This window comes from Chionomys nivalis, chromosome 6, assembly GCF_950005125.1.
Source record: "Chionomys nivalis chromosome 6, mChiNiv1.1, whole genome shotgun sequence".
NCBI classification, from domain to species: Eukaryota; Metazoa; Chordata; class Mammalia; order Rodentia; family Cricetidae; genus Chionomys; species Chionomys nivalis.
This window is the reverse complement of record NC_080091.1, coordinates 10,686,391-10,701,484: the sequence shown is the minus strand read 5'-3', so window position 1 is coordinate 10,701,484 and position 15,094 is coordinate 10,686,391. Positions and strand designations below refer to the sequence as shown.

General features: G+C 43.4%; 1 protein-coding gene across 1 annotated transcript in view; it reads left to right on the top strand.

The window, feature by feature from the left end:
• Positions 1-2,151: 2,151 nt before the first annotated feature.
• Positions 2,152-15,094, top strand: part of LOC130875653 (adhesion G protein-coupled receptor E1-like) — a 35,411-nt gene continuing 22,468 nt past the window's right edge. Inside the window, 5 exon segments of the mRNA XM_057771687.1 lie at positions 2,152-2,200; positions 4,439-4,633; positions 8,818-8,937; positions 12,707-12,891; positions 13,879-14,049. Coding sequence (XP_057627670.1) covers positions 2,152-2,200; positions 4,439-4,633; positions 8,818-8,937; positions 12,707-12,891; positions 13,879-14,049 — 720 coding nt within the window.

Here is a 15,094-nt window from a genome sequence, read left to right as displayed (position 1 = left end):
TGAACTGAACAGAGAATTCTCAACAGAAGAAGTTAAAATGGCCAAAAGATACTTAAGGTCATGCTCAACCTTCTTAGCGATCAGAGAAATGCAAATCAAAACAACTTTGAGATATCATCTTACACCTGTCAGAATGGTACATATATATTTCTAAGTACATATATGTACCCTGCTCAGTTTGTGTACTGTTGCCAAGATTATTTTGAAACATGGGTTCTGGGGACCTTACTCTGGTCTTCATGCAGCAAGCATGTATCGACTCAAGCCCTGTGCCTGAGCTTTGAACTCCCTGGGGCAGCATTGGGTACACAAAGTTCATATTTGATTGATTGTAGTTATAAGCCTGGAAACATGAATGGAAGGTGAAGCTACTTCTGTTCTTCCCTGAGGTGCAGTTCTGCATGGAACTGACTTATAAATCAGGATTCAGCCAGTTTCCTTTTCCTGTGATGTGGGGGATGGAACTAAAGGCCACCGCAACATCTGACCACCAGAGCTGCACCCAGCCTGGACTCCCCTTCAGCTCTAGAACCCCGATACCTCTCTCTTGTTACAGTTTTATCATTTCAGAGAAGTTATGTAAGTGTGCTTTAGTGTGATTGTAGTGCTCCATGTGGGAGGTGTGGAAACTGTGTACTCATGTGTGGCTGTAGTGCTCCACATGGGAGGCGTGGAAACTCTGTGTCCTCTAGTGTGGCTGTAGTGCTCCACACAGGAGGTGTGGAAACTCTGTGTACTCGTGTGTGGCTGTAGTGCTCCACGTGGGAGGTATGGAAACTCTGTGTACTGGAGCACGATTGTAGTGCTTCACATGGGAGGCTGAGTCAGGAGGACAGTGAGTGTGGGCCCCATATGCAAAACAAAGAGCTTATTTCAACTTACAGTTTTTAGTACGTCAGGTGGGAACTCAAGTCAGGAACATGGAGGAGGGGGTTGATACATAGGCCATGGAGTAGTGCTGTTTACTGGCTTGCTCCTCATGACTTGTTCAGCCTACTTTCTTTTTTTTCTTCAAGATACAATATATTTTATTAACAGTTCCTAAGAATGGAATATAAGATTTCTATAAAAATTATCAGTTGTTCCAACAATCCAAGTCTGTTTTTTAGAAAAATTTTAATAAAAACCTTTTTAATGTGAGAGATTATGCATACTAGATGATTCAAATTAAATGTTCACGAAAAATATATGGGGCATGCCTTCTTAAAGAACCCAGGATCACCAGTCCAGAGATAGCACAGTGGTCTGGACCTTCTCGCATTAACCATCAATCAAGAACATTCACTACAGACTTGCCTGCAGACAGTTTGATGAAGACATTTTCTCAGCTGAGGTTTCTCTTCCCAGATGGCTCCATCTTGTGTTAAGTTGACCAAAAAAAGTAGTACAGCAATTGTTTTATTTTCTCAGTGTACACACACGTGAGAATGCACATGTGCACGTATGCATGTGCACACACACACACACACACACGGTCAAACTGTCTGTCGAGCACTAACCAAGAAGTTTAGTATACTGAATAAACATTAAGTGTTTGATTCTGGATCTCTAAAGTTAAATGCAGGATTTAAAAGCTGATTTTATTCATGTATTTCTTTTCTTCTGTGGTCAGGTCTTCTGCAGATGTCCACTGTTGCTGTCGTTGCCATGGTGATGTTGTATCTGGCAGCAACATTTCATGAAGCTCTCCCCCGCATTCCAGCTCTTTCGTTCTTTCTGTCCCCTCATCTGAATGTTCCCTGGGTGTTGGGATAGAGATATGACATACGTGTCCTGTCTTGGGTTGAGTGTTTATCATTCATTTATTCTTAGTGCTCCAGCCTGATATGAGTCTATGAAGTACATATCAAATGCTGTTGTTTCTATGCCTCACTAGATAGGACACGAATGTTAGTTCATAACTCTCTCTCCTTAGCGCATGCAGGTGCCGTGTGGCTTGTTCACACACGTGGCTTCACACAGCATTCTTCCCTAGTGGTTCTGTCGGGAACTATGTGACTGAATTCCATGTTCAAATTGTTAAGCAACTTCTTGAGAACTTAATATTTCAAAAAACAATTTAAATGATTACCACAGAGGGAGGTTTTTTGCGATATTTTCCAGTGTGTCTGGAGAGATTAATCCATAGAAGAAGCTTCTAGGTCAAACAGCATGTGGAGTATAAACTGGCTCAGGCACCGGCTTGCTGTGGCCTGCAAAGGTGAGACTGGGCTTAAATATTCCTAATGGGGCCCTGAAGTCTAGAAATGGAACTGAGCAGATGCCACTTTTGGCTCTTTTTGTTTATGAGACAGGGTCTCTCTGTCACTCAAAATAGCCTTTAATGGCTATGTAGCCCAGGACCCACTAGTATTGTAAGAGACCGCCTTTTTGTTCCTGACTGCTCAGCCCCAAAATAACCACATAGAAACTGTATTAATTAAATCACTGTTTGGCCTATTACCTCTAGCTTCTTTTTGGCTATCTCTTACATCTTAGTTTAACCCATTTCTATTAATCTGTGTATTGCCACATGGCTGTGGCTTACAGGCAAGGTTCCATTCAGTGTCTATCTCTGGGGGAGCTACATGGATTCTGTCTGACTCCACCTTCTTCCTCCTAGAATTCAGTTCAGTCTTCCCCACCTACCTCTATACTGGCCTATCACAGGCCCAAGACAGATTCTTTATTAACCAATGGTATACACAGCTTACAGAGGAGAATCCCATATCACCTCCCATTTTCCGTCTAAATAAAAAGGAAGGTTTTAATTTCAACATAGTAAAATTATGTATAACAAAACAGGTATCAAGCAAGAATTATAGTTACAATATTTATATCTACTTTATCTTTTATCTTAACTGAGGGAAACTATAACTACCGATTCTTCAACTACATCAAGACTCCAGAAGGACATAATATTACCTAAGCAAACATGAAGTGCATTGTAAGCAACTTCCAAAACTCTAGAATTGACAGAGACATCTCCCTGCCTGGACAGTCACCCAAAGTTCTTCTGTACCATTGGGGCATCCATCTTCAGCCTACAGGCCCATAGTATCCAGCAGAGTTTTCCATGAAGCAGGAAATTTCAAAGACAGTTCAGCCTATATTGACAGTTTGTCAGTTACTTTCTTCTGTGTCCTGTAGAATGTCTGGCAGTCTCTTTCATGAAGCAGGAATCCCAAAGGACTCTTTCCCCTATAGGCCAGTTAAGCAGTCATTTTTCTGTGTGTCCTGCAAGTCCAGTTTATACATCATAATATCAAGCAGTCCAGGCAGAGCAGTTTCTTGCCCAAATGGCGAACAAACTCCATGAAGAACCTCTTTGATGCCCATCTTTCTCTTGAAGTAATTGGTGCTGCCAGGAGCAGCTGTGTCTCACTGTCATGAAAAGTCCTAAGTTCGTAAAACATTTTAAATGCCATATTTCATAGGTCTTTGAAAGGTTTGAAGATTATCTATCTAACTGAAATATATCTCTATATATCTAGAAAACCTAACATGACTACAAAGCTTGACTAGTATAGATGATTATCTATTAACATATTTCTTAATTATACATTACATTTTTTTGAGACAGGCTTTCTCTGTAGCTTTGGAACCTGTCCTGGAACTAGCTCTGGTAGACCAGGCTGGCCTCGGACTTACAGAAATCTGCCTGCCTCTGCCTCCTAGTGCTGGGATTAAAGGTGTGCGCCACCACCGTGCGGCTTACATTACATTTTTTTTTTTGATTTTTTTGAGACAGGGTTTCTCCGTAGCTTTTGGTTCCTGTCCTGGAACTAGCTCTTGTAGACCAGGCTGGCCTCGAACTCACAGAGATCCACCTGTCTCTGCCTCCCGAGTGCTGGGATTAAAGGACCACCGCCCGGCTTACATTACATTTTTAAATGAGCTACACAAACACAATACCTCAATCAAGAACAGAAATATACATATAACAAAACTGGCCTAAAATTTGTATCAATAGACCAAGATCTACACCAATGCAAACCTCTATAGCACACTAGCCCCAGTATTCTGTGTCCTGTGATTTCAGAACTATGATACCACACTTAGTAGCTTTTCCTTCTGCCCCATCCTCAACCTTCTCTCCTAGTGCTAAAGATGACATAGGTTATTTTGATAACTAGAGAAGGGGAGGAGCAGGAGCAGGAGAATATGGAGGAGGAGTGGGGGAGGGAGAGGAGTAGAAGAAGGATGGGAGTGAGAAGGGGAAGAGCAGGGAGAGAAAGGGGAGGAGGAGGATCAGGAAGGGGAGGAGTTGGGAAGAAGGGAGGAAGGAGGAGAAGAAAAAAGAGGTATGGGAGGAGCAAGAAGAGGAGGAACCTAGGGAGGAGGAGGAGTGGGGGTGGAAAAGGAGCAGGGGAAAGAGCAGGGGGAAGAGCAGGAGGAAGAGGGACAGAAGGAGCCAGGGGAGGAGGAAAAGGAGGAGTGGGAGGGGTGAAAACATTAGGAAATGTTTCTTTGCAGAGTGCAGCTATGAGTATCTCCCTTGTGCTGGAGCAAGTACCCATGCAGACTGAGATCAGCAGAGAGGAGACATCAGCCCTGGGCACTATCATGCTGGAGACTTTGGAAAGTGCCATGTTGGCCACACTTCTGACACCCTCTGGAAACGTCAGAGAGACCATTTGGACAGAAAACCTAGGTACTGCATAGCCTTGGGGGCCAGGCTGATTTTCAGGGACAGCATAGTTGGATTCTCATGACTTTCACCAACATGCCAAACCTCTAATGCACAGCAAGGCAGGTCCATATATTAGTGACATTGACAATTTATCAATCACTTGGCCAGGATTAGAGAGGACACCAAGTGTGTGTCCTTAATACATTCAATGCACATTTGTGGGATGTCTACTATATGATTTAAGATGTGATAATCATTTTCTTGTTTAGCTATTTCCAGTTTTCCCTGCCAAGATAATGGTGGATTATACTCCTTGATGTGGTATTAGGAAGGAATTTGTGACTATCACAAATTTTCGAATATTCTTTTCCTTTCCCTTAGTGACTGAGCATCTTAGCACCACAGCCATTCCACCCTCTCGTGTCTTAGAGTAAAAATAGGGTGCAAATAAATTCATGAAGGACCCAAAGAATTATCGAGAAATATGTGTTATTTTTAATCCTGGAAGACTTGGGGGCTCTTTGTTACCGCACCATGGCTCATCCTTCTCTGACTGATACATGCTTGATTGCTGACCACTTGGGGATATTGGATGCCACTGATCTTTGTATGCACTTCTCACTCCAGTTATCCGTTCTTGTGTTGGTCAGTCCCATGGATATCAGAAATTCTTTTTTAATCACTGCTCTGATTCAGGCATAAGAATGTAGGTAGTATTTTATCAGCTTTAGGAATTTAGACATCTGATATATGTGATATAGATAAAATGTTATCAAGAATAAATCCCATAGACTGAGGAAATTATGAACTAAGATATTCTATGTAGTGTAATCAGGGACTATGACCAGGGCAGTGTGGTGGCAAATTGTGACTGACAAAGCACTTTCTTGGTGTATCTTCCATGGCATCTCTCGAGGTGTCTTGGTTTGTGGGAAGGCAGTGGGCGGGTCAGGCCCCCTTGGAGTGAGGGTGGGGCTGTATAGCAGCTGACGGTGCCCATTGGTTCAAACAGGAGAAGGAAGGGGCAGTTTGCAGGCATGGGCTTTCTCACTCTTTCCCTTTGACTCCCGACTTCCACAATGGCTCAAACCCTTGAAGCCAGTGTTTCTTGCTTTAAACTGGTTCTCTCAGAAATCCTTCACTTGGCTAACACAGGATGGATATCAGGGACAGGAGGAAGGTGGGGTGTGGAGGAGCTGGGGGTGCTAGTGCTTCTCTTGAACTGAGGTGGCTAGGTTTGGGTTTCCATTCCTAGAGGTGGCATTCCAATCACAGCTCCATGTGGGTAGGTGGCTAAAAAGCCTCAAGCAAACAGCTTTTTTCAGAAATCGGTGCCCCACAAATGAAGCATGATTAATAAAAACTCAGAGAGAGGAATTGGGGTTCAATCTGAAGATCCCAAAAGCAAAATAGCAGGCCACTGGCTCTTACCTCTACCTCACTCTGAAGTGGCGATCCTGCCTCCAGGAATCTCAGAATGAGACTGAGACTAAGAGCTGTTTCTTTCCATTTTATAATCTTCTCTAGGACTAGGATTAAAGGTGTGCACCACTGGAATTGAAGGCATGTACCACCCAGTTTCTATGGCAACTAATGTTACTACTGGGATTAAAGGTGTGTGTTACCACTGCCTGGTCTGTAAGGCTGACCAGTGGGTCTCTTTCACTCTGTAATCCTCGGCAAGTTTTGTTTATTAAAATACAAATAAATGCCCCTCATTAAACAACAATGTACATACAGGAAGTCCAATTTATTCAGCTCACTCCGTACCCCTGACTGGCCTCAAATTCATTGAGAGCTGCATGCTTCAGCCTCCTGCATCCCGAGATTAAAGACACACACCACCACACTTTCAAGATGAGTGATTTCCAAAATAGCTGAAGCTGTAAGGAGCAGTCAAGAGGTCAGTGTGACTGAAGCAGAGTGGGCAGTGGTGGTTTTGTAGGAGAAAGACTCATGGAAAAGGAGGGAGAAAGTACTGAAAGTTTTGTTGAAGTGAGATGTTGGGCAGCACTGGAGAATTTGGGGGTAGGGATGGCATTTACTCACTCTGGCATTGGTACTGACTTTTGATGCTATTGGTGTATCAGTCAGCTTTCTGTTACTGCAACAAATTCCTGAGATACATCAACTTTATAATGGAAAGGTTTGATTATGGCACATGTTTTCAGAGGTTTTATCCATGGTTGGTTTGGGTCTGTGGAAACACAGCACATTATGGAAGAGTGTAGATTGAAGAGGCATCTCACTTCATGGTTATGGGAACGAGTGGGAGAGAAAGGGTGAGCACAAGAGTAATAGTTCTCTAAGGGATGCCAGTAATGACCTAACTTTGTCCCAGGCTCCCAGCTTAAGATTTCCACCACTTATTACTGGTGTCACGAATGGGGGACCAAGCCTTCAATGTAAGTATTCTTAGGGGGAAATTCCACAATCAAATTATTGCAGCTGACTTCAACTCTATTGCTCTCTGATGCATCCCCTTAAAATATGATTGCTCCCCTCTCTTTGTCTTCATGTGTGTGCAGGTATGAATGTGTATATGTGCATGCAAGTAAAGGCCAGAATACATGTTAGGCTTTAATTTTTCTCAGGCGCTCTGTATGTTTCTTTGAAGCAGGATCTCTCCCTGCCCTGAAACTCACTGTATGCTTAAGATGGCCAATAGGCCCTAGTGCCATTTGCAAGTGTGTACCGCCATCTCTGCATGTCTCTTATTTGAGGCTTCTGGGAACGGAACCCAAGTTTCCATGATTGTGAGGTGAGCGCTATGCCTACTGAGCTATGGTCCCAAATGGGAAAAACCCCTTCTGAAGTTACAGCGAGGCTTCTCACTACTTTGTTATAAAACCTGCATAATACAGATGAATGAATTGTTCTGTGCTGTTTAAGCTTACTGAGCCAGCTGTGGAGGTGGGATGGGATCCCCTTCAGACTCAAACATGTTTGGGATAGGTTGCCCTCCAGCACCCTTTGTCCAGGATGGTCCCCCAACTCTGCGAGAAGGGAAATTGAGAATTAAAAGAACAAGAAAAAATTAGCCCAAGTAGAAATACCATGTCTCTAGAACAGAAAGAGTTACTGCTACAGTGTCTTGAATATGGCTGGGTTGGGGTGTAGCATTCTCAGGCACCTCCCATGGTGGAAGCATCAATTACTGTTCAGCCGGTGATAGAAAGATGTCTGTGGTAGAGATGGCCAGGGGACACTCTCACCCAGGAGAAGATGCCCCCCATGGTACCCTGTGCTATTCAAGACTGGGACTGGCTGTTTAGTTCTCAGACCTGCTGGTGCGGACGTATCCGATCTGGTCTCTACTGTTCCACTCTTTGTTTTATCATTTTATGTCTGTTTGCTGTGCACTTCGTAAGCGAACTGACTCAAAGCCCAAATCACAGCTACGGTGAATTGTCCTACAAACGTAAGACTTCCCATCATCCATCAGGACTCAAGAGTTTCCCTACAATGAACTTGTTTTCCATGGTTTCTTTTGCTTTCAACTATATATTTGTGTATTTTCTTTTTTAAAGATCTACTTTTCATTATTTTATTTTATTTTTTTGATTTTTTTTTATTGAAAAAAAATTTTTTCTGCTTCCTCCCCGCCTCCCATTTCCCTCCCCCTCCTCCCGCCCCTCTCCCCTCCCCCCACTCCTCTTTTCCTCCCTCTCCAGTCCCAAGAGTAGTCAGGGTTCCCTGCCTGTGGAAAGTTCAAGGTCCTCCCCCCTCCATCCAGGTCTAGTAAGGTGACCATCCAAACTGTCTAGGCTCCCACAAAGCCAGAACATGAAGTAGGATCAAAACCCCGTGCCATTGTCCTTGGCCTCTCATCAGCTCTCATTGTCCGCCATGTTCAGAGAGTCCGGTTTTATCCCATGCTTTTTCAGTCACAGTCCAGCTGGCCTTGGTGAGCTCCCAATAGATCGGCCCCCTTTTCATTATTTTAAATTATGTGTCTTGGTGTGTCTATTTGTGGGTATGTACATGTGAGTGCAGGTGCCTGTGAAGGCCAGAAGAGGGCACTGGATCCCCTGGAGATGCAGGTGGTTCAGGGAACTGACCCTGGGTCCCATGAAAGAGCAGCAAGTGATCTTCATCACTGAACCACGCCACCAGTCCCTGTGCATCTTCGCTGGGCAGAAATCAAATTCAAGATAGATATACTTTCTGCATGTCTTAACAAAAACACTCCGTTTTCCTTTTAGACATCGAAAGCAGAGTTATCAATGAAGAATGCAATGATGAGAATGTCTCCTTTAACTTGAAAGCCAGAGGTGATGAGATGAATGTTAGCTGTTTCATCATTGAGGAATCAGAATCCACAGGTACAGTCATCCTGAGCACCAAGGTAGTGGAGCATCAGTCCACCTGCCCTACAAATCATCCATAGTCTTGCAAGGCAGATATGGATGGTGGAGAACAGATGACAGGAGAGGCAGGGATAGCACTATGCACTCAGAGTTTTCTACATGGCAGGAATTTCGAACATTAAGGGCATGACATGGAGCATGGTGCTGTCTCCACCCAGTAGAGTGTGGCCACCAGCCATGTGGGACTCTTGATCTCTTGAGCTGTGGTGAGCCCTCAATCTGGATCATTCTACTGTGAAGCATTCCACTGAGTTCTAAAATTTGATTTTTTGGGGGATCCTCTTTTCTATCATATCACTGTGATGCTGCCAGTGTTTCGTTTATTGACTGTGTCTTTTGTGGTCAGTCTGCCTTTCTTATTTTATCCAGCTGTTTATTTGTATCCTGTTTGGATTCATTGAGTTTATCTGTGTCCTCTTTGACTTTTGTTAAATATTGTTTTACATTTAATGTTTTAAATTTTTAATTGAATTTTACTGAGCTCTACATTTTTCTCTGCTCCCCTTCCTGCCTCTCTTCCCCCTTCAATTATTTTTTGTTGAGAATATTGTGTTTACATACAATGCATTTTGATAAAATCCAGCCATCATTTTCTCCTTTCCAATCCCTTCCCTGCCTCCCACTATTTCCCTTTCTTAACTGTACATTTTTTAAACCCACCAAATTTACTTCATGCTTCCTGTAAGTGCAAGGGTGTAGGTTCATCTGTGAAGATGGGTAGCTTCTCAAGGTACGCATCCATGAAGACAATGACTCTCCAGTAGCCATCAGCTGCAAACAGTTCCTCAGCAGGGGTGGGACTCCATGAGTCTCTCTACATCTAGGATGGGATTTCAGTCTGGCTTGGTCTATGTATGCAGCCATAGCTGCTAAGAGAGTTCATGTGCATCATCTCTGACATGTCTGGAAGATGCTGGCTTTCTGTGGGTGTTCCTTCTCTCTGACTCCTATAATCTCCCTGCCTCCTCGGCTAGGCAGATTCCTGAACTGTGAGGAAAGGGAGGTAATACTGATGTCCCGCTTACAGTTGAGCACTGATGCTCTCATATTTTTGCATTGTTTGTTTGAGATTTCACCCCCTTCACCCCTACTGTCCTCTGCTGTGGAATTGGTAATTTTTGGATTAGCCTCGAGTTTTTCCATCTTTTATGTATTACTAGATTGTTATTTGCACATCCAGGATTAGGTCACAGCAGGGCAAAGAAATGAATAAATGGAAGATAGATAGACAGAGATAGACAGTATACAGATATAGATAGATAGATAATAGATAGATAGATGATAGATAAATAGATAGATGGACAGACAGTAAACATCAGATTGATTCTCAAAAGACTCAGCAGATATTAACTGGGCATACACCACTTAGGCAACCAACTGCGTTTCTCAATCAAGAATGTTCCAGGCAGAGTGGGGTCCCTTAGAGGAGGCTTCCAAGTCAAAGAAAAAATAGCAACACCTAGAAATGACATCACCAAAGTGAACACCCACATTAGGCAGGGACTCACTAGGGAAGTTGAGGCACAATACTGGACTTCCCAACACAGTTCTGTTCTCTTGGGTGGGCCTCCCAACTTTTGGCTTCTCTTTCCTACTTTAGATAGACGCTTCCACATCATAGGATAAACAGAGCAACTTCTGTTGAAAAATGCACACATCTAAATAAAAGAAGAAAAATTAGAGAATAGATAAAAGAAAATTCCACAAATGCAGAGTTAAGGAGTTATTGGGTAAGGGCACATGTCACCAAGCCTGACCACCTGAGTTCATTCCCCAGGACCTACAAAAGAGAGAGTTGACTTCCACATGCTAGTCTCTGACACATACCTCATGGCCTACTCCCACTGTGAGCAGTGGACTCACACCGTAGCAAAAGCATTCAAAGATAAGGGGATGGCATAAAATAGAAATGAAATTCAAACAGAAGTACAAACAATAACAGGAAGAGTGGTTAATGGGACAGCCTTGTGTTGGGGATGTCCTTGCCCGTGTGGAATGTAGCTTCAGGTTCTGCACCTACGAGCATCTTGGTTTCTTTCCCAAGTTGTGTGGTTGATGTCAGTCTGGGAGCCTACATGAATCTCTTTTCCCTTGTCCAGCTCTAGGCTGTTTCTGCAAAACTAGACGGTGTAGTTTGTGAACCTGTCAGTAGCAGATTTTCTGTTTTTTATGGGGGTAGGGACAGTGCCTTATGTAGTTTTAGATGTCCTAGAACTACCTCAAGGAGATCCTCCTGCCTCTGCCTCCTAAGTGCTGGATTAAAGGCCTGTGCCACTATGCCTGGCTTTACATATTTAAGAACTTTTTGTTTCATGTCAAAAATTCCAGAATGGGGAGAGACCGCCAGGTGAGGAGCTATTAGCAGCTGGGGAAGGAACGTCAGTTTGCTTCAGGATGTGGCCCTGGGTAGAGTGCCCAGGACCCATCAGATGGCCGTATACTCGGGCAGTATAAGCTGATTCTATGGGTTGGAATATCTCCCTCTCCCCTGTCTTTCCTTCCTCTCCCTTTCTCACCCCTTCCTCCAAGTCTTGCTTTTGTGACTTAAAATCCATGCTTTTGTGACTTAAAATCTGTGCTTTCTAGATTTAATTACTCACTTCTCACAGCCTAGTATCATCTGGGAAGAGTTAATGAGAGACTGACTAGGTCAGGATGGCCCGTGCCTGTGTCTGTGGGGGTTTGTCTTACATTAGTTGATTGGGAAGACCCAGTTGTGGGTGGCACTGATCCATGGACTGTGGAAGAACAGAGAAGCAAGCTGAGCAGTTCAGAGAGCAAGCAGGCTAAAACGTGCACTCTCTCTTTGCTCTTGACTATGAATTCAGTGTGACTAACTACTTGAATACCTGCTCTGACAAATTTTTAGAGAATAGTGGATTTATTAAGACAACAGTAAGTAGATTAAATTAGACAGATAGAGGCAGAGGGAGAGACAGAGAACCTTTTAAACATCTTTTCCATCCATCTCTCCATCCGTCCGTCCATCCATCCATCTACTTGTGACAGTATATTCGTATATGAACATATCAAGGCACAAAATGACAGTTGGAGACAACTTTTGGGAGTCAGTTCAGTTCCCTTCTTCACTGTGTGGGGGAATTTATGGAACTTAGGTCTTCAGGCTTGGTGACAAACACCTTCCTCTGATGAGACATCTTTCCAGTCCAGGTGTCTTTACAATGACTGTGTATGTTATCCGGTGGCTTCTAAGTTACATTGATCAATGGCATAATTTGCAAAACAATGTATTTTGTATGGCACTAGGTAGTGAGCAGGAGGCCTCACACACATGAACAAGCTCTCTATTGCTGAGTCCCCAGTCCTGTCGCAAGACTTACAGATGAGGCAAATCTAAACTTAAGCACACTTTAAAATTTAAGAAAAATCATGAGGTCTGCTCCATCCACTTCTTGGAAACTACTCTCCTTTGTACACAAAGTCTCTTGGTTTCACAAGCTTCCCTGTTTATATCGGGGATGAATGAGGAGTGTGGATGGGATTCATTTCCTTTCTCATGCCTCAGTTGATCTGCAAGTTCTCTGGTATTTCAACCTTAGAGTAAATCGGGGAGAGTCTGTCTATGTGCATGTCATATGTGTTGCCTGTGTGTGCACATGTTGCCTGTGCTCACATGTTGACCATGTGCCTGTTGTGCTCATGTGCCATCTATATTATCAACAGAACAAGCAATTCTATTTTGTTTTATTTTGGGGACATACAGGGACCACAGGAGTGGCTTTTGTCTCCTTTGCAAACATGGAATCGGTTTTAGATGAACGCTTCTTCGAAGATGGTCTGGCCTCCTGGAAGCTGAAGATGAATTCCCGTGTTGTTGGTGGCATTGTGACAGAGGAGAAGAAGGAGGGCTTCTCCAAGACTGTTGTCTACACTCTCCAGCACATCCAGGTTTGTGCAGCATCTACTGAGACCCCTGTCTGTCTACCAAGGAGTCCTGCCACCCCAGCTGTGATGGCACCTGTTTAAGAAACAAGTGATGGTTTTGTTTTGAAACAATGACATATTTGGGTGAAGGAAATGCATTTCCATTTCTTCTTTACTAAGGGAGATCCTGTGTACCCTCTTCCAAGTTTTCTTAGTGGTGACACAGTTCAACTACTGATACAAAAAGTGTTCATGCTCATGTAGATGAATTTGTACAGGTATGTATGAGTGTGTGTGTGTGTGTGTGTGCACTCATGCTCACATATACACAGTCTTGAGCACACGTGGGCGCTAAAGATGATTGTTAGGTGTCTTTATTTCTCTCATTTTATTCTTAAAGATTTACATTTATTATTTACAATTGTGTGTGTGTGTGTGTGTGTGTGCGTATGTGCATACACGTGCAGGTACCCATTGAGTCCAGAGGCATCAGGTTCCACGGAGCTGGAGTTACAAGTGGTTGTGAACCACCTAATATAGATACTAGGAACTCAACTGAGCTCCTCTGGAAGAGCAGGAAGTGTTATTAACCACTGAGCAATCTCTCCAGCCTCCTCTCAACCTTACTTTTTGAGGCCAGATCAGTCAGTAAACCCAGAATTTGTTGACTGAGTCAGGCTATCTGATCAGCAAACCTCGTGGAAACTCTTATCTCTGCTTCCCAAGGCTATAGGCCTATGATTCCACTCTCAGCTTTTATTATGTCCATGATGGGGATTAGAACTCAGTTCCTCATGCATGCACAGCAAGCACTTCTATCTGCTGAGCTATTTCCCCAGCTCTGAAAGGAATTTCCTTGTAACACTAACAGTGTGGTCTAACACCAGATAGAGCAGCACTACAAACTGAAATACAGCCAGTTTTCCATTCCCTGGAAGTTCTGGCTTGAGTTGGTCACACTGAATCCATCCTGGTGAAGTTCTCAGGTGACTGGGACCTCTGATCTTTCAGCCAAAGCAGAAGTCTGAGGGGCCCATCTGTGTCTCTTGGAACCCTAATGTGGAGGATGGGAGATGGACACGCTCAGGCTGTGAGATCACCAAAGCATCTGAGACATACACAGAGTGCAGCTGTAACCGGATGGCAAACTTGGCCATCATCATGGCTTCTCAGGAGCTCACAGTGAGTATTGGCAACTGTTCAGGCTTCCCTGAGTATCTTGACTGAAACTTAATAGGGATGTGTTGATAAAACATCAGTGTTTTCTCCCCATAGTCTTGAGTATTGCATAAAGTAACCACAGAGGGAGAAAGATGTGTGTTGTAGCCCCATGATAGAGGAATTAATGATGTGGTTAAAGCTATGGAACTAAAATACAAAGTCAGATGTAATAGCCCTGCCTTGGTCAGGCTTTCTAAGAGGGACAGGACAGGATAATGATCATGTGTTAGTGGAGCTGTATTATATATTGGTTTGCATGGTATGACCTATGCATTCTACATATTGCTGCCTTCACACTGGAGAGGCCAAGAACTCAGTAAACACTCAGGCCAAGAAGTTGGATATCAGCCTGGCACTAACATTCTGAAGGATATTTGGAGAACTCTGGGTTTCTGTCCACATTGGAAACCTGAAAAATCTGGGCTTTGGTATAATCCAAGGAACACAGCAGCAACAACAATGTCAGAACAGATAAACTTGCCAGCAAGATGTGAAGAAAATGAAATAAAAAGCAAAGCTCTTCCCGAAGACCTCCTTTTTTTTTTGGAGTGCCAACCAGATCTAGGTTGGGTCTTTCACATAGCCTGATCAATAACATTTGTCATGGGTGTGCCCAACAGATGACCATTTGTTGGATTTCAGATTTAACTACCTTGACCATCAAGATGAGCTGTCACAGACTCATACAGGCATACCCAATATATTTCACAGGTTTTGCTCTATGAGCACTTACTTTATGCTGTGACTTTCTGTTCGAAGCTAATTGTTTATTGGTCAAGTTCATGGATAGAAGATTGATGCTTAGTGGCATGCATAATCATGGAATTAGTAAGTGGTGGAGATGGTACCTGAACCTTGAGAAAGCTTTGTTCCCAAATTCTCTTTGTTCTAAACTGTAGACATCAACCACAAATTGAGTTGTAGGAATTTCTGGATACTAGCAAAGGCTGATGATATTCTGACACCCCCCAGTATTCATCCCTCCCCAGAGAATTCTCTGTACTCT